Raw genomic sequence first — 20,239 nt, 5'->3', positions numbered from 1 at the left:
AGATCTGTTAGAACTGAAGATTTAGAGATCAATGTGTTGGCTTATATTATTATTCATCCACATGTTTCTATCCGTACTCTTGCAGAAGAAGTCGGTGTGAGTAAATCTAATGTACAGAGAATTCTGAAATAAAATAAATACCACCCATTCAAAATTCAGTTGGTACAAGGTTTGAAACCCACGGACTTTGATCGACGACTTGAATTCATTGCTTGTATTCAGGTAATATTACATGAAAGTCCTAACATATTCAGTCAAATTTTGTGGAGCGATGAATCGCGATTCCACAATAATGGAGTTGTGAATCGACATAACAGTCACTATTGGTCTCAAGAAAATCCCCACTGGGTCCGCGAAAGTAATTTTCAAACTACTTGGGGTATTAATGTATGGTGTGGATTGTTCAATGGCCGCATCATAGGACCTTACTTTTTCAATGAAAATCTCAATGGATTGCGATATTTACATTTTCGAAAAAATGATTTGATCCAGTTGATGGAAGATGTTCCCATAGCAGAATGACAAGGAATTTGGTGGCAACAAGATGGTGCTCCTCCTCACAATTCACAGGTTGTTACTGAATATCTGGATAGAACGTACACAAATAGATGGATTGGTAATAAGGGTTCAATTCGGTGGCCGGCTCGTTTCCCAGATTTATCACCGCTTGATTTTTTCCTATGGGGTTATTTAAAAGATATTGTTTTCACTACTCCCCCTTTGAATGTGGATGATCTGAAAATGAAAATTCGACTAGCGTGCAGTGATATTACGCCTGATATTATAAGAGCGAAGTGATTCGACGTTTCGAAGCCTGTATAATATCTAATGGGCATCACTTTGAACAATTTTCATGACTTATTTCTAGGTACCTACCATTCTTATGAAATGATTTATCAAGTTATATTATTTACATTGTTATTAATTAAAGATTTGTTTTCGAATACACCTCTTTCAATTTCGCAATTGTTTCATATTCAAAATGATTCGTGACTGAATTCCACAACTCAAAATTGAAACCATTACTTCGAACACCCAAAATTTTGACTAATTTTCATGTGATCTGATGCAGAGAGAATAATTGTATGAGATATTGTTAAAAATAATAGTCGTTCTCAAGACTTTACATTTTAAGCAATAACTCAACAACGCCGTAACCGAATTTCAAAAACCAAACATGAAATGATATCAGAATTCAACGCAGCATCTGAATATGTAATGATATACAGGGCGTTCTATTTTAAAAAATGGAATTTTGATCTGTAGCACCTACACCAAACACCCTGTATATTTAAAAATTATACCAAAATATAGCTCTCATGAACTCCTAAAACTTTTGTATGAAACATTTTTGTGAATCTCCTTCAACAAACCAGATATTGCCTGTCACATAAAATGTGGAACACCCGGTATATTTATAGATCGCCTCCTCTTCGGGAAACCTTCGAATTTTTGACTTCACATACAAGGTCCCTTTACGTGGTCATCCGAACCACCCCGGCCTGGATACCGGCGCGAATAAAGGTGCCGCCACAGTTATACCCACGAGTATTTCTGAGCACAACGGATAATGGTAACCCTTTCTGAAAGTAAAGATGTTATTATCATTATCATTAGGTAACGAAAGCCCTACTCTTTTTTGACATACCACTACATTTAGGTATTTGAAGACTATTTAACCTCACTCGAATATCTTATCAATGGAAAATACCACGTCCGCCGAACAATTTTCGAATGTGATGCATGCGCCGTTCGTTAGTCACGGTACGTAGTCAAGAATTGATATGAATGGAAATTAGCATGGAATATATTAATTACAGGCGCCTCGAGCGATTAACTTTTGCTTCTAACTTCGACTCAACATACGTTTCGATACGCAAGTAGTAAGATTTCGTAAGCTAATGATTGAAAAGATATTCATGCATACCTAAACAAGTATTCCATGTCAAGGACCTTTGAAAAAGAAACGCAAGGCCCCCGTTCAATTTTAGATACAGTAGGAAATGTGTCATTAGGTGACGGAAACTTTTTTGCAGCTGGCTTGATGATGAAAATAAACATTTTGATGTTATGTCATACATTTCCGCAACGAACTATTGTGTTATTTAATTGAGAATTGCGTGTTATTGACTTCACGCACGAAAATGAAATGTTACGTTGTTGTTTGAAAATTTTAAATAATTTTGTTCTATGATACATGGATCGAAGATTTCGCGAAGAGAAATTGCTGAGGATGTTGACATATCTCAATGGAAGTACCCAGGAGAGCCAAGACCAAAAAAAGCACGCACAATATCTAGGTTTTCCTCACTGTTTTCTTCAATTATCGTGGCGTAGTGCATCAGGAGTTCTCGCCAAATAGTCGTACGGTCAATAAGAAGTATTATCTTGAAGTTATGCGTCGCTTGCGATGAGCAATACGAAGGAAATGCGTCGTTGGACAACATATACGCAGCATCTTTGAATTTCCTCCTGAACCAGTGTTCCTCTCTATGGATGATCTCAGCTTGGTACCACTTAATTTTATGTTGATTAGTCAAAACATGCTCTGCTATTCCCGATCTGCTAGTTTGTACTCGCTGTATGTGTGTTTCTTGTGCCCGGCAATGCATTGGCCTCTCAGTTTGACCGATATAGGATTTGTCGCGCTTACAGAGGATCCGGTAAATGCAACTCTTGGGATCGCAGTCCGCGTTTGGAGGCCTGGTTTTCGTGAGGCTGTTGCGGATAGTGCTTCGGGATCTGAAGCAGGTTCTGATGTTATATTTGGACCCAATTTTTCTTATCCTTTCTGACAATCCTCTAATGTAAGGAAGTGCAAGCACTGGGTTTGGCGGCGTCTCTTCCTTGTGAGGCTTTTGCTGTCTTCTAGCCAAAGTCTGTTTCATCATCACGTCGGGGTAACCACTCCGTTGAAGAACTTTTTTAATGATACCTAGTTCGTTCTGGAGGTCTTCCTTCGTATTACAGAGCCTGAATGCACGGTCTACTAGAGTCTTAATGAATTCTTTTTTGGTAGATTGATGATGATTGGATTTGTGATTCAGATACTGCCCCGTTTGAGTGGGTTTTCGGTATACAGATGTTTCCACCTGGTGTGGATCCTCGTCACCAATACGTCTAAGAATGGCAATTCGTTGTGGATTTTCTTCTCCATTATGATGGAAGGTTCAACGCTGTTGATGTGCTTCAGTGTCTAGTTTTGTATTCCCATTCAATCATTTGCAATAATTTCAATCTGATATGTGGTTCATGTGATATTAATATATCTCTATTATCTATTATAATAAATTGTATTATGACATTTACTTACAATATGTAACTTTTTTGTTTCTCTTCTGTAGTATCTAATCCTGCTAACACACACATGTGAATGTACATTTCTATCACATTTAAATTTTTTTTTTTAAATTTACATTTATCCAGTTTATACGCTTCCTGTTATTGGGTGTACTTATACCTGTTGGAAATAAAGAACTACCTATCTATCTATCTATATCACGAAGGTGTCAACGTATCTCAACCAGATTCGGGGCTTCTTTTGGGCTTTTTCAATGACCAGAGTTTCAAACCACTCCATAACTGGTGAAAGTGGCGATCCCATTGGCAGTTCCCCATCTTGCGTAAAGAATTCGTCCTTCAGTTGGAAGGAAGTCCAAACTAATGAAATTCACAATGAAACATTGTCACCTTTAAACAAAAATATGTTATTTTCGTTATTTCAGTATCAACTCGGAGAAACGCTGAATCTGACATGCAAGGCGACTGGTTATCCTAAACCTGACATTTCATGGCATCTGGGCAACGAGAGACTCGACATACACGGGGAGACGCTTACAATACCTGATCTGAAAGTGGAGAATGGAGGAATTTACAGGTGTTTGGCCGATAACAAAGTTACAAAACCCAGCCATCATCATATTGAGATACACGTTGAACGTAAGTCTTTTTTATTACAAGTTTTTATATTCAACTTGCAAATGTATATGCCTGAATTTATTCATATGATATTCCATGAACTTTCCGAAATTTCATTAGTAATTTCATTTTCTCACGAAAATGTTTAGGTCTAGTGAGTGGTATTCGTAATGATTGTTTCCTGAAATATTCCCAGCTGAATGCATAGATATATGAATGAAATACATTGTATTATAACCTATATAACGAGAAATTTCAGCAAGAACACAATATGTTTGAGTACATAAATGACTAAAGTCGTATACTTTTCGATTTCATTCAAATTCAGAATAACATCTCTGATCGAATTGAAAATGTATTATTTTACGAGTAAATTTTGATAAGTGATTAGAATTCAAGATAAGGTATGAATAAATAACAAGATCAATGTTTTTAAAAGTATTTAAATTAAAGGGGTATATATTTTTTTTATTATAAAGTATTTAAATTCAATCGTACAATTTCAAGCATAATTTTTGAAAAATGAAATGCCTAACATTTACATGAATATTTTGATTTTATATGACATACATTCAATTAGAATCTATTGGAGACACCATACATTTTGTTTTATGAGAGAGAGGACATTGGTAGATCAAGATCTTCAGAGGATGTGGTGCTGCAGGTTTTTCCGGGTTTTCCTGCAGCTGAAAAAGCAAATGCGCCAATGGAATCGATGAAGTCGCCCCGGAGCGCCAAATAATTTTTATTGTTATTTTTATTTTTATCGTTGTTGTCCTCAATAAATGTAAATCCATTAGAATTCAATACTAAAATTCCTATATTTTTCAGGTAATTAAAGTGAAAATTTCTATAAATAGCTCTAAATTCACATAATGATGAAAAACATTTTTTTTGAATTCGAGTTTTTTAATTTTCTTGCATTTTCTGAGAAGGTTCGCTATAGTGATGTATATTTTTTACTCTATCAAAGATTTGAAATTTCACCGATTTTTTTTTAAACAGATATTTTAACGTGATAATTTTTGATTGAAAATTAGTGTGCTTTTTCGATACTTAATCAAAATAAGTGTAAAAAATTAATATTTGAATCCAAAAAATTACAGTGTTTTTGGGACATGGAAACGTTATTTGAATTTTTTTCATAAATTTTTTAGGTTAGGTCAAAAAATTGTGGATACAAAAGTTGTAGATCTTTTCATTACTTATAACTTTGCTGGAAGCACGATAAACCGTTTTTTACCCTTAAAAACTCACCCCCTTCCACTGCCCGACCTCAGATCTCCCATAAACTATTTATTTATTTATTTATAAACGGCAATACCCATTTTTTGCAAAATAATAAACAAGTTCAAACATATGTATATAATAGTAATCTAAGCTAGGTTGAAGGAAAACATATATGAAATGAAATTAAAATAAATCGTAAAAATAAGTTAATGAATCAGAATCTTCTCAGTCTTTTTAAATGTTTCCAAAGAATAATTAAAAAATTCTAAATCTACATTGTATGTATTTGCAAATCTCAAAATTCTACCTACAGATTCATTCCGGTCATAGTTGATGCGACAAAAGGGTACTTTGAAGATTTCCGGAGAATTGATGCTACCATCATGAATAAGTGTAAGATCTGATTCTAATCTTCTATGAGCCAGAGAATTCAAGTTAAGAATGTTCAATATAATGTTATAGTCTTATTCATCAATATGATAACCCAGTTTATATGCAGAGTACCTTAAAAACTTATTTTGAACAATTTCAAGCATATCAGTATCCACATGATATGAAAGGCACCAAATTGTGGAATTGTATTCGATTATTGATCTAACAATTGAACAATATATGATTTTTATTGAAGTGAGAGATAATTTATTTGCAGATCTAAGAATGAAACCCAACATTTTTAGTGCTTTAGAAGTAATATTTGCAATAAGAGCTTTAAATGACATTTTTGGGTCGAGAATGATTCCCAAATCTCTGATTGTGGTTGTTGTTTTCGGTTCTGATTGATCTTCAGATCATCAGCAAACAAAAGAAATTCACTATAAAGAATGACATCTTTCATGTCATTTACAAATAGGTTGAAAAGCAATGGCCCTAAATGAGAACCCTGTGGTACACCCGATGAACCTGTAATTGAGGAAGATACTGAGTTACCATATTTTACAAATTGTACTCTGCAGGCTAGATAATTTTCAATCCATTTCAGAATGTTTTCTTGAATACCCAAAGCGTTTAGTTTATGCAACAACAAATTGTGGTTTACTCGGTCAAATGCCTTTGAAAAATCTGTGTAGATAGAATCCACGTGGTGTCTATTTTCGAAGGCGTTTATTATACAGTGTTGATAAATGATCAGATTTGTGCTGGTAGATCTACCACGACTGAACCATGTTGTTGATTAATGATTATATGTTCCTTCAATTCCTGTTATATTTTCTACCTTTTTCAATGAGTTTCATCCTACTACAATTTTTTTGGTTCAAAAAATTATCGGCACTGGACTACTTAACGAATATTATGTTTCAGATGCGCCTATCGTCAAAACCGAAAAATACATAGTCACTTCTGATAAAGGAGAAGAAGCGGAACTAACCTGCACAGTAGACGCATACCCCGCTGCCCACATCGTTTGGAAAAGAAATGGCGAAAACCTAGTAACAAATTCCCAGTATGCCGTCAAACTGGTCAGACGAGAGTTGTTGCACGAGAGCATCTTAACCATCCGCAACTTGAATGACGATTCTTTCGGAACGTACACTTGCCTGGCGAAAAATAGTAAAGGAAAGCAGGAGAAGAAAGTCAGTTTGGTGAGGACACCGGCCGTTCGAGAGTTTGTGAAGCCCGAAAGAGACAACAAGGACGTTGTTTTGACGTGGAGGGTGGAGTCCAAGACTCCGATCTCGATGCACGAGATACAGTACAGGAAAAAGGGGGTTAGTATTTTTTTGCCAGACATTGAATCAATTGAAGGTGTGATCAAGGCCGGACATAACTGTGTGAAACCTATTTTCTTTTTTTTGGCCGTAGTCTGCAGGTCTTTATGACTGACGTTTCGTCTACTACTGCGGTAACGGTCGCAGTGCCCAAGTTGGTGATCGAGCTTTCATTCATTTTGACATTTGAGTGTTGTCTAAAGAGTTTGAATTTTTTTAGTTTTCTACTGAAGCCAAAAACTTCATGATATATATTATATAAAAATATGGCCCATATAAAAATGATGTCATGTCTTTTATTGTCCGTTTTTTCGCGAATAATCGCGCCGACCTTATGGCTATTTGCGTCTGAAGAAATACCTATAAACAGTTGACACCAGCGGCGGCTCGTTAGGGGAGGCAAGGGAGGCTTAGCTTCCCCATAAAATTTGAGGCTATTCATCGCAATAAATTAAAATATTTTGACAAATAATTATGATTTTTTTTTCCTAACTGCGTTTGTTTTTTATTTAATTATTCAGACGGGATGCCGTGACGGACCGGGACTGAAAAATATTTCGGTAAATCGCTTTAATGTTTCTTGATAATATTTGTTATTTGTGTACAAAACAGGCGGTATTATATTATAGCAGTGCCTTTTGGTAATATTTTAATGTGTTTTTAAAGTGTTTTCTTTCAATTTCAAGGTGTTTTCAGGTTTTCACTTTTCGGTAAGTTTTCTTTTCATTAATATGGATGAGTTCGACGAAATTAAAAAATCTGACGATATAGTCGATTGGTTGCTGACAAATAATTTTAAGTCTTTATCTTATGATAATAAATTTTACATTATTGAAACTCTGGGAAGGCCTCAACCAAATTCGATTTCAATTAAAATGTCAGATAATCGACAAAATCGAGGATTTAATATTAGTTGGTACAATAAATGCGATTGGCTCCATTAAACGAGAAAAACTTTTTTGTTGGCCCTGTGTTTTATTTTCCGTACAAAACGAATACCAAACGTGATCTTAAATAGGATACTCCGATTTAAAAAATTTACCTCATTCTACAGAAAGACATTTCAAATCTAAGGAGCATATATTTTCGTCTTGTAAATTAAAATTGTTTAGCAAACAAAATATAGCAACAGCTTTAGATACAGCTCAAAAAGAGGCCATAATTTCTTCTAATAATCAGGTTAGGGAAAATCGGTCAAATTTAAAAATAATTATCGATATTACGATTTATTTGGGTTCGCAAGAATCAGCTTTTCGTGGACACGATGAAACCGCAGATTCGATTAATCGCGGCAATAACAAGGAACTTTTAATGTTATGGAGAAAATATGATTCACAATTTGACACTTTTTCAAACGGTAGCGTTTTTTCGGGCAACTCAAAAATCATCCAAAATCAACTTATAGACAGTGTGGCATATATTATTACGGAAAATATAAGCAAGGAGACTGAAAGTGTTTCTTTTTTTGCATGGGAAATTGATGAAACTACCGATATAACCTGTACATCACAACTGTCAATCGTTTTTAGATATGTCAAAGATGGTAATGTGGTAGAACGTTTTATGGGTTTTCATGATGTTTCATCTGGGCGCACAGCTGACGATTTGTTTAATTTTTCAATTCGTACGTGTGACACCTATAATTTTAGGCAAAAGTTAAATGCGCAAACCTATGGTTTACCTAAATGGTTTACAAACTAAAATAAAATCCATAGCTCCTCATGCACTTTTTACGCATTGTCATGCCCATGCCCTAACTTCAGTATTAAGCAAAGCGTGCAGCAACATAAAAAATGTCTGCCCTCCGGCGGGCTTTTCTGTGTGTATATAGCCTTTATGACTTTAGCCTCCCCTGTTCTCCAATGCACGAGCTGGTTGGCACGTTAGTAATAAACTCAAATTTTTGTTGAACAAGTTCAAAGCACACAAAAATGTGATAGAACTGACCAGTGCCGGATTTGCAACGTAGCAAAAGTAACAAATTCTACGGGCCCCGCGACTCGAGGGGCCCCTCGGTCCAACACCTGTCTGACCGTAAAACATATCAATTTAAATAAGAGTGTAAAAGTATTTTGCTAGGCTATGCTTCACTGCCACCTGAAAATCTATAACTAGATTTCGTCACGTAAAATCTTACCTGACATTAATAGTTGATATTTATTTTGTAAAAAAATGTATTTATTAGATAAAAAATTAATCAATTGACACGTTTTTGAGTCTATTTATTAACACGCTCATGTAAAAATAGTTAATTTTACTAACTTTCAACGTTAATGTCTTAATATTCACGGTGTTGGAAACACTACAACTCCCAATAAATATTTTTTTCCGTAATACTCTTGAGCAGATCCCCTTTGAAAATTGCGTATCATTACTTTTTGGTTTAATTATAATCGATTACTATATAAAGTAATTGTTTTTTACGCGCGAATATTTTAAAAGCGTGTTCGAGCATTGAAACTGAACAACTTTTCACAATGAACTTATGTCGAAAAATTGAAACGAATTTTTGGTCTCCCATACAAAATTTCCGATCAGCTGATTAATTTCCTATGGAAAGACCAAAATTTTGCGACCTATGTTTCTTGACAAAAGTTGTTCAGTTTCATGGCCCGAACACACCCTTGAAATATTTGTACTTAAAGAAGTATGACCTTATATAATATCTAATTTATTTCGAGAAAAAGACGAACTGTCTCTCAGTCATGATCTCTGGTTGCTTGATTTATTATGAAATATAGAATAATTTCGTGAATGAATATAGCTGACCTTTTTTTGAATCGATTATCATATCGATCATGTTTGGAGATCATTGAGAACTAGTGACGGTACTTTCCCTATTAATTTAGAGCAAAATGTTTCATTGTAGGTATAGTACCTACCACAAGAAACGTTGGTATCAAAATATACAACGATTTAAAATTTTACCGCGTTTCCAAAATTGAGCGCTGGCCACACCAAAAGTTATGCGTTGTTCTACTTGCACTGCACTACACGCAAGTTGGCAGCACTGCAAAACTAAAAGGGAGATTCCCTGATATTGTCATCGAACGAACTAGTCGTAACAACCCGATCAAATGAAACAGGATTATATCGACTCTCAAACAATAATAAAATGTTGTACGTTGTTAAAGTCAAAGATCTGAGCGGCTATGAAGAATATCAGTAACAGACTTCAAGACGATGCAAGCAGAATACAGAGTACTACCATTTCACCGGCTCTACTCCAGTAGATGACTTTGTTAAAAATGAAAAAAATTCTTATGATTTTGGAGTATTTCGACAGCTAAAATCCTTTACAACAGAAGAGATTTTGAAAAACGCCTCAAGTATGATCAGTGCTTACGAAGACGATTTGGAAAACAACCTAGACGACGATTTAGTGCAGTTCGTTGAACTGCTAAAAACAGATGTGGCTACTTTTATTGACAGCAAGAAACAAGAGCTTCTGGAACTGCAGTTTTATAAACTTTCATCAAATAATTCCTCAGAATCATGTAGAAATACCTTTCGTATTTACTTGTCTCTCATGATCACTAACTGCAGTGGCGAACGTTATTTTTCAACGTTAAGTTGAAACACGATGGGCCAAGAACGTCCTAATCATATCGCTTTGATGAATATAGAAAATGATTTGCCCAAAGAAGTCAATATATGAAAGTGTCATCTCTGAATTTACTCATATTAAATCCAGAAAAGTTTATTTGCAACAGTTTTGTTTTATTTATTACCCCCAACTTGAGAACCAGCAAACCAAAGGCCTCCTGACAGAATTTGCTACAGACCCCTCGCTGCTTAAGCCGACACTGGAACGTATTCAAAAAATACACGTGTTTCCCTATACAATAGCATCTTCTGGCGTCACAATACTGACTAAATAAATTCTGTGTCATGCTTTCATAATAATTTCAATCCTAATGACTATTACAGCCTGGCAAATTTCTACATGATAAATTCATTACATAAAATTTGTACTGTTCTAGTAACAACTTATTAAACTGGAGAATAATGAATGCAAGTTTTAACTGGGACCTCATTTAACCTACTTTTAAGATCTGTCCTAGTTACCAATTTCCTCGTTGTAACCTAAATTCAACAAAGGGGAGTAATTCGAATTTATTCGGTCATTGAGCAGAAATCCCGAATTCTCAAATCTATCGATTTCTAAGCATTCCAAAAGGTTGAGTTTTGAACCTTCCTCCTCCAAATACAATACGTCATACGTGATTGAACTCGTGCTCTTCTGTCAAAAGATGGTATGCAAATGTTGAATTGGTCGTTTCACTACTTCTATGCTCTTTTATTATTTTGGAGAAAGTTCTTCCGGCTTGGCAAATATGAAATTTTAGACAAGAATAGCAAGTCAACTTATATAGTCGCTATCTATCCGATACTGGAATTTTATCTTCATTGTTTTTAATAAATTTACTCAAATTATCACAACACAACAAAGTTTTTGTTTCGGGTTTGAAATTAGATGATTTTAATGTATTTCCACGTATTAAAACCGAAAGTGACCATAAAAATTATATATTAGCTCTTGTTTTCAAGATATAGTATCATTATATTATATATATGTATATTGAGTTTTCAACAAATGAAATATTTCATCACCAACAGTTGGTACACATGTTTGTTTACATAACACCCCTCTCATCAGCTGTTCTTAAGTAGTAAACATAACCTATGTGAGTTTGTCAATTGTACGCACGTGGTTGCTATTGAAATTATCGTGTGAAGTTGATTTTTAAATTAATTTAAGTGCTGATCTGAAATGCCTCGAAAGTGTGTGAATTCTGTCGATAGCTTTTGCTATATATGTGGTGAAATAACATTTAAGGCTCAGAAACGTAAAATGACACCTATCGTTAAGACAGCCTATGAACATTATTTTGGTGTGAAAGTTGGGGACCAAGATAAATCATGGGCTCCTCATATATGTTGTAATTCTTGTTCCGTCATATTGCGAGAGTGGCTGAAAAATAAAAACCGGGCAATGGCTTTTGCAGTACCTATGGTTTGGCGTGAGCCTACCAATCATACAGACGACTGTTAGTTCTGCCTAACTCCTCCCATTAAGCAAGGTTTATCTATGAAGAAAAGAGGAACGGTTAAATACCCTAATCTCCCATCTGCTCTTCGGCCTGTACCACACTCAGACAATTTGCCAGTCCCCTCTCCACCCCAAAACTATGAAATTTTAGAGGAAGGTGATGAAGACTGTTTAGAAGGAGCAACCCATCCTTCTACATCCTATGACCCTGATTTTGAGGTAAGCGATAGGTCTAGTGATCCGCACAGAATTAGTCAAGCAGAGTTGAGTGACCTTATAAGAGATCTTCGCTTGTCTAAGGAAAAGGCTGAGCTGTTAGGGTCAAGACTACAACAGTGGAATCTTCTAAAACATGATGTGAAAATATCTCAGTACAGACAGCGTCAAAAAGATTTGCTTCCTTTTTTTGAGAAAAAAGAAAACCTCGTAGTTTGTTCTGATGTTAATTATTTGATGGACTGCTTGAATTTGGATCACACTCCATCTGAATGGAGACTGTTTATAGACTCTTCAAAACTAAGCTTAAAAGCTGTACTTCTGCATAATGGAAATCAGCTACCCTCTATTCCTATAGGTCATGCAGTTCACATGAGGGAAATGTATATAAATATGAAAACATTTCTCCAATCAATCAAATATGAACAACATGATTTTAACAGGAAATGAAAAAAGAGCCTGGGAAGCCTTTAAGGGGGTTGTACATGGGTTTTTAGGTAACAAAAGAGATGATAACTTCACAGCATTGGTTAAAGAGCTTCTTCAAGCTTACCACCAACTTGGATGCAACATGTCCTTAAAAATTCATTTTCTTCACTCTCATCTTAATTTCTTCCCACAAAACTGTGGAGCTGTGAGTGACAAACATGGAGAAAGATTCCATCAAGACATTGCCTTAATGGAACAGAGATATCAGGGCCGTTGGAATGAAGCAATGCTTGCAGACTACTGCTGGTCTGTGTGTAGGGGTGCTCCAGAAGTGTTTTATAGAAGACAAGCTAAACGACAGCGATCTTACAATGAATCGGATGGACTTAATTGAAATTTGGTGGTACAAACTTCTTTTATTTGTCAAAACACTAAGAATAATGTTTTTTCTCATTAATTTTGTACTTAAAATATTCTAAAAGAAACATAACAATATTGTTTTATGTACTTTCACTTTTCACGTATACTATAACTACCCTTTAAGATTAAGTACTGTGTATCTCAAAAACCAGAGCTAATAAAAATTTTTCTTTGTTATTTTCGTTTTTATCACCCCAAAATTAGTAGAAATTGACTAATTTAGTGTAGGAAACCTTCAAAAAATATTTTTTTGTTGTGTTGTGAACATTTGTTCTGTAGACTACGCCAAATTCTTTGTTTTTAAACACATGTTTTCAATGCGTTTTTTAAATACGTTTTACTTCTTATCGTCCAACCCATACTAGGAATTGCACGTTGAAAGGAAGGACCTTGTTAGACCGCGCAAGTTCCGACTTCAGAAAATTATTGTTCGTAGGGGGGCTAGAGCTGGTTCACAGACTTTTTCAACAGATTTTTTTATCATTTTTCTGTAAGAATAAATGTCAATATTGTACAAATTCCATTCATGTTGTAGGAAGCAAAATGGAGCACTGCGAAACCAGAAGTCAGTAATCACGTTAACAATATCTACTTGGTAACATACACCCTTAAAGACTTGGAAGCTGGCAACTACGAAACGAGGATGCGATCGAAAAATAACCATGGATGGTCAGAATTCTCAGACATCATGCCCTTCGAGGGAGGTAAGCTACTTCAGTCCAACTACTCGACGCTTTTTGCTTTGAATGATATACTAATCTTGTTTGCAGTTTCATTTACATATATTTTTTTGCTTTTGCACAGTTTTGGCTAAACATGGTTCATCTCATAAACCTCACCACAAAAAACACCACAAAGAGAAAGAACAAAAAGGTACAAACCTTACTTACTTTTGATGTTGAATACATTTATATCATTTTACTTATTGTAAGATTAATTTCCAATTTGTGATTATGCGTATCTTCAATCTTCTCTCAGTAAAATTTTGTACAACAACTTTTTTCACAAATGAGACTAAATCAACTCAGTCTGCTACGGGAAGAATTCAGTTTGTTATTATAAAAAATATTTTTTGAAATCAGATTTCTTATTGTTTTGTTTTTGTTTTATAATATTTTTTCAGTACCTTCATAAGTGAAAGAGACTTTTAAAGTCTCTGACCACTATACCGTACCAACCATGGCCGTGCTAGGACCGTATCAGACATGGAAAATAACATGACACGGTCTACCTTGCCTCGTATAATAACCGTATTATACGGGTATGATGACCGTTAGATACCCTTTTGACAACTGTAAATAATGTGAAGTATTGTATGTTAATCCGGCTTACTCATCAGTGTAGTGTGAACGTGTAGAAGAGTTTACCACGAAGAACGAATATGGCTATGAGATTATCTGCTCGACAATTGGTATTGGTACCTATTATTTTGGATGATGAGGAAGCAGAAACTCAAGAGAGACCCGTTGCTATTGGATTCACGACTCTTCAAGATAACGAGAAAGTGGAAGAGAATATTGGACGTTATTTAGACATTTAGTTGATGATGAGGAAATTTTTTTTCAGTATTTTTGAATGTCTACATTTCAATGGAATGTATTGCTGAATAAAATTGAAAATGATTTACAACCCGTTTATACACCGTTTCGCTACCGGAGACCTACGGTTTAGCAACGATACGTGCCATGCACGTTGCATATCAGCACCGGCAAAATATTCTCGACTCGAATATTGTGATGGCACGTACATGCAAGGCTACGTGCCTGACCGGGGACGGAACGGTCTAGTGGGCATTGGTTCATATAAATTTTATGAAAGAATATTTTTCAGCGTGTGCCGGTACGTTTACGGTCATGGTTTGGTACGGTATAGTGGGCAGAGACCTTTAACTTAAATTGAAAGAGCTATATCTTTTGGAATGATTCATTTTTTGGAACAGAAAGGTTTTACTTTCTACTACTCCATCTTTATACAAAAAAAGTGAGACTCTTCCAAAGAAAGGAAGGAGGCAATTGATTAATTTCATTCATATGACCTATATAATTCAGATACGCATTGTCATATATTTCACTAACTTTTTCATATTATCTGGTATTGGAAAATCTGTTTTCAACCCTGAGAGGTGGCAGTTATTATCAAGTGAACGTAATAATACAGATATTTGCAAAAATTAAATATGGTTCGAGGATAAGTGCATTTTTCAATTATTCTTGCTGAAATATATAAATTACCACCTTTGGAATCAAAGCAAGCCCTGTTAAGAGTGTAGTCTGGATCAGTATAGATTGTCTAATCTACGAGACTTGAGAATTCTAACTATCTTGAGTGTTTCCACATCGAAATTAAAAAAACTCTTCCTTCATTTAAGAAGCTGTACATACCTACTACTCTGTTAAAAAATAAGGTGAATTTCCATTTTTTTCAAAAAATATATATTCCTTTCCTATCCTCGAAGTATTACTTGAAATCCGTTTGAAATCTGTTTTTCCCTTGACCAGCTGTCGCACCCCTACGAAAGACAACCCTCAGAAGTCAAAAGTTGTGCGAGCTAAGGACTAACGAAGTCTTACCTTTTAAAATGTGATTCCTAACACGGGTTAGACGATAGCAAGTGAATATCGATGAGATTGGAACCTTTGGTGTGAAAGTTGAATAACTTTTTTCAAGATCAATTGCCCTAACATCAAACTGATATTTTTGAACTCGACACGCACTCTTCTCCTGAGGATGCTAACTTTGTTGACGAAACGCGCGTCGAGTGCAAAAATATCAGTTTGGTGTTAGGGCAATTGATCTCGAAAAAAGTTATTCAAGTGAATATCGATCTATCAGCCTGGGGCTTGAACCACCGACCTACACGGCGGTCGATTTGAGTGAGTGAACAATGCACCCACGTCGAACCGACCGGCTACCGTCCAACTGATAATCACTTTCTGGTGTTTTTGGGCTCTATCACCGATTCAGTTGTCATGTCCTCAATCATCCCAAAACACCGTCGTTTCGTGGGTCTTTTAAATCTTGGAAATCTGGTGAATACGAAGGCTGATGAATGTTTACGATTATTTTTGGCTATGAACTCACGAACAAGGAATTACGCATAACTCCTTATATTGACCATTCGACCATGTGGCAAGAACTACTGGTGCACTATCGTAGAAAGCAGTGAACAAAATCTCGACATTTTTTTTTAACTTGGCATGCTTTCTTGGCTCTCTTGGGCTTTGGTTTTGGTGCCATAACCATATACCTATGATTATTTCGACACCATTTATGCCATTTTCAATGCAAATCTGGATCGCCTTTTATGTCATTCAGCAATTCCTGAGCGATACACATGCGACGGTTTTTTTAGTCAACATTCAGCAATTTTGGAACGAACTACGCTGCCACACGATTCATGCCCAAAATTTTCGAAGAAATTGCATGGCATGAGCCAACCGATACGCCAACATCCTCAGCAACTTCTCTAATAGTGATTCAACGATTTTCCATAACAATTTTCCTCACTTTCTCAATATTTTCGTCGGTTGTTGATGTGCTGGGAAGTCCAGGGCGAGCGTCGTCAATCACATCTGCTCAACCTTCAATGAAAAGCTTGTAACACTTGTAAACATTTTTCTGACTCGGAGTACAATCTTCGTATGCCACTGTCAACATTTCAAATGCTTTTAAGCACGTAATTCAATTTTTTCGACAGCAACACGCAAAACATGCTAAATAGATGAGTGTACAAACATGAAAAAATGAACAATTGCTAATCGAATGTATTGTAATGAATTCAAGAATTAACTGTCTCAAACAAATTTATTTCCAACAATGTTTCACTATCACAAACTGATTTATTCACAACAACTAACGCTTAATTTATTTCCACTATTTGAATTACTTGTTCAACTGCTCGATTGACTTTCTGAATTCAACTGCCCTCTTTGGACGGGAGCTGGCCTTATATATCGGTAGAGGTCCATTTGTAGAATTCTGTAGTCTGTTCTGAACTCGCCTAGAATTTTCCCGGCGGTTTCAGACTGCATTCTTTCGCGATGAGTCATGTCATGTATTATGGTCATTCACCATATTTTTTAAACAGCCCAACGTATCAAATGGAAAAGCTTTCTAAACTGCGATATAGTGTAGTAAATGAGCAGGTTGTGACCACTCCCAAGTCTCTTACTAGATTTGACAAGCTGTATTTAAGGGTAAGAAACATATTTTGAGAACCTATTTATTTTTCAAATGTCTGTATGCTAATTTCATTATAACTAATGTTTTCAATAAATACACTGGTTTGGGTTGATTTGTATGTTTTATATTTAATTGATTATTTTGTTTTCTGTTGTTTATTTTATCTTTGTTTTATCAATTTTGTTGCACAGAAAAACACTTAGCTTCAACACCAGAGGCCATTCCCGCACAGCATCAAGAGATCAAACATAACGAAGCACCCGTAGGAGGTATTTTTCATTTTATTTTTTATCATTCAAGTCCGTTTACCACTTCAAATGTTTTCTAGTGTGTGATTTGTTAACTAAGATTTCTGCAAAACCACAAATAAAAAGTATTACCAGGTTTGTTTACCGGCAATAAAAAATTAGTTCTTTCAAACTGGGATATCAAAAAATGAAAATCAGTTTATGGTATTTATATAATTTTTCACACATTTTTTTTAAGTATTTTCCATGAAGTCATACAACACAGGAATGATTTTCCCTCCAGCGGCAGACCTTTGATAATGTATCCATCTTTTCACCCTCTTTTATTTGAAATTTTCTTTGCTGTGTTTTGAGGGAAGTATTTTTCGCCGTAAGAAAATTTCAGAACGCTACATTCCAGGAGGTGGGCAATCTCAGGTGGTCTGAAAAGTTGGTATGCTAACACACTAGCACAGTAGAATAATATAACCAGTAGGCTCTCTTACCACGTGATCCACCCGACTTGCCGGGGACGTTAAACCGCTCATAGGATGAGATTCTCATCTAACGCCTTCAGTGCTGTAGTATCGAAGGATTCGACGGTACCACGGGCATCGGATTAGTTTAATGAACGTTCGGAAATTGATATTGTGCATTATGCGTCGATATATGACAATGGATGGGACATGGCTCCATCAATTCAAACCAGAATAAAAAAAATCGTCATCTGAGTGGACTGCACGTGGTGAATCGACTCCAAAGCGTGCAAAGACGCAATAGTCGGCTGGCAAGGTCATGGTTAGGTTAGGTCCAAAGTGAGTGGGTCTATTCGACCCTCCACCGCAACCCGCAAGGGTTTATTATGGCTCACGCCTATTCACACTCGACCAATTAAACCTAGCTTCTCAACGAAGCCGATTAGTTTGTATGGTGAGTGGTCTTTCAGTTCATATGGTAAGGGTACGGCTCTGCCGAACTCGAAAACCCTTATCTGTCTCCAGCGGGGCAGGCACAAAGTATGTTTCTTCATTTTCCAAACAGAAGCGACACACACTGTCTTCCGACATTCCGAGTCTCTGCATATGATGATTCAAATGATAGTGGCCTGTAAGAAGACCTGTTAGACATCGTAGTTCATCCCTACTGCAGTCCAACAACTGTTTGGTATCAAGCTTCGAAGGGTGAATAGATGCCTTGGAGTGAGCCAATCCTGGAAGATTCTGCCAGACGTCCATAAATCTTCTTGCCATCCAGGTATTCAATGTTCGTTTGGGAAAGCCTAAAGCGATGTTCTGGTTCGATGAAGTTGCTTGCAGCACCCTCTTTTGCAAGAAAGTCAGTAGTCTCATTGCCTTCCAGGCCAGTATGGCCAGGAATCCAGACCAGAGACAATCTTTTAAGTCTTCCTATCGAGAAGAGGAGAGTCGTTTTTGAGCTTACAACGCCGCTTGACTCTCCGAGAATATTTTTATTGACATGTGTATGAAGTTGGATTCTTTCAATCTCTCACACAATTCAATAGCGTAAATTTCCGCTCGAAATACAGTCGCATAGGTTCCTAGGCAGGTTGATATCTCTGTCCTGGGTCTGGGACTGAAAACACCTGCACTGGAACCGGAAGGTGTTTTTGATCCATCTATGAACCAACAACTATCTGCTCTTAATATTTACTTCTCCCTGCCGTCTTGCTATAAGTGTCTATTGACATGAAAAAATACATCAGAATTACATTCATCAAGCGTGTGTCCAATTGGATTAACCTTATCTTGGATAATTGAAGTAGGATACAGCCAATTCACCTGAAAAAAAAAAGAATAAAAAATTTTGATTTTTTGCCACAAATTTTGTTCAGCCGAAAAACAGTCAATGTGGTTTGAATTGGAATCCAATTAATGGGAGATATTGGAGAGTGAGATTAAATCTGGGTGTTTGCGAACATTTTTTACAGCTTGACAGCTTGATATCTCTGTCCTGGGTCTGGTATCAGTATTTTGGGATGCGCATGATACTATATTCATCGACTATATTGAAAAGAGGAAAACCGTCAACAACATAGCGTTATTGGGGCGTTCCATCAAGTCAATACATCGTGCCACGAATCGATGAAATCTATGTTAAAATTGTATGAATTGGGCTTCAAATTGCTTCAGCATCCACCGTATTCTCCAGATCTGACCCCAACGACTTCTTCCTGTTCTCGGACGTCAAGAAAATGATCGCTTATTTTGAGGCTGAAGGCAAATCCCACTATAAAAACGATATCGAAAAAGTTCATGACCGCTATAATCGTTGTGTCGCCCCAAGGCAACTACATTGAATAATAAAATCCAATTTTATCAAACATTTTTTCTTCTTCTCACTTTAGCATAAGAACTTTTCAGCCCAACTGTTATAATTTGTGTATGTTATGTTGCCTATCTATTAAATCCAACGTTTCCCATAGAGAAGGAAAATGCAACCAGCATTGTCATACATACATACGTTCAACATGAAAACACTTGAGAGGATCTCACAATAAAGTGTTTCCGGTCTATAGTGAAAAAACAGTAATCCTGTGACTTGAAATTACAAAAAAATATTGAAGAAATACATGTTGACTGTTAATATTATATTCATTCCAAAATTTTTATTATGGATTCGAAAGGATTTCAAATTTAAATTTGAACCCTACTAAGATTTGTCATCAAAATTCAACTTGATTCTCGCTGAAGCAGTCACTCAATATAATATCATAGTTGTGAAAAAATACAAATAAATTGAAAACAAGTTTTCAACCATTTGTGGCTTTGACAAAAATTCTACTGTTGAGATAATTTCAACGATTTAAAGAATAACAGCCATATCGTCAATGAGTCGTT

At 35.9% G+C, this 20,239-nt stretch overlaps 1 protein-coding gene across 4 annotated transcripts in view; it reads left to right on the top strand.

Annotated features, from left to right (window-relative positions):
- The window catches only part of LOC111501843 (protein amalgam), a 335,770-nt gene that overhangs the window by 313,397 nt on the left and 2,134 nt on the right, over nucleotides 1-20,239 (top strand). For 2 of the 4 annotated variants that reach the window (XM_074172070.1, XM_074172069.1), the window contains exons 4-8: nucleotides 3,726-3,939; nucleotides 6,448-6,854; nucleotides 13,508-13,676; nucleotides 13,777-13,845; nucleotides 17,346-17,423. In XM_074172070.1, the coding sequence (XP_074028171.1) occupies nucleotides 3,726-3,939; nucleotides 6,448-6,854; nucleotides 13,508-13,676; nucleotides 13,777-13,845; nucleotides 17,346-17,423 (937 nt within the window). The remainder of the gene's footprint in view (nucleotides 1-3,725; nucleotides 3,940-6,447; nucleotides 6,855-13,507; nucleotides 13,677-13,776; nucleotides 13,846-17,345; nucleotides 17,424-20,239) is intronic. The other 2 variants (XM_074172071.1, XM_074172072.1) reach the window with 2 other exon arrangements.

The sequence above is a fragment of the Leptinotarsa decemlineata genome, unplaced genomic scaffold (assembly GCF_025532065.1).
Source record: "Leptinotarsa decemlineata unplaced genomic scaffold, Ldec_3_MD MMD2_tig00000035_RagTag_RagTag, whole genome shotgun sequence".
In the NCBI taxonomy this organism is placed as follows: domain Eukaryota; kingdom Metazoa; phylum Arthropoda; class Insecta; order Coleoptera; family Chrysomelidae; genus Leptinotarsa; species Leptinotarsa decemlineata.
The sequence above is the reverse complement of the archived record's forward strand: the minus strand, read 5'-3'. Positions and strand labels throughout refer to the sequence as shown.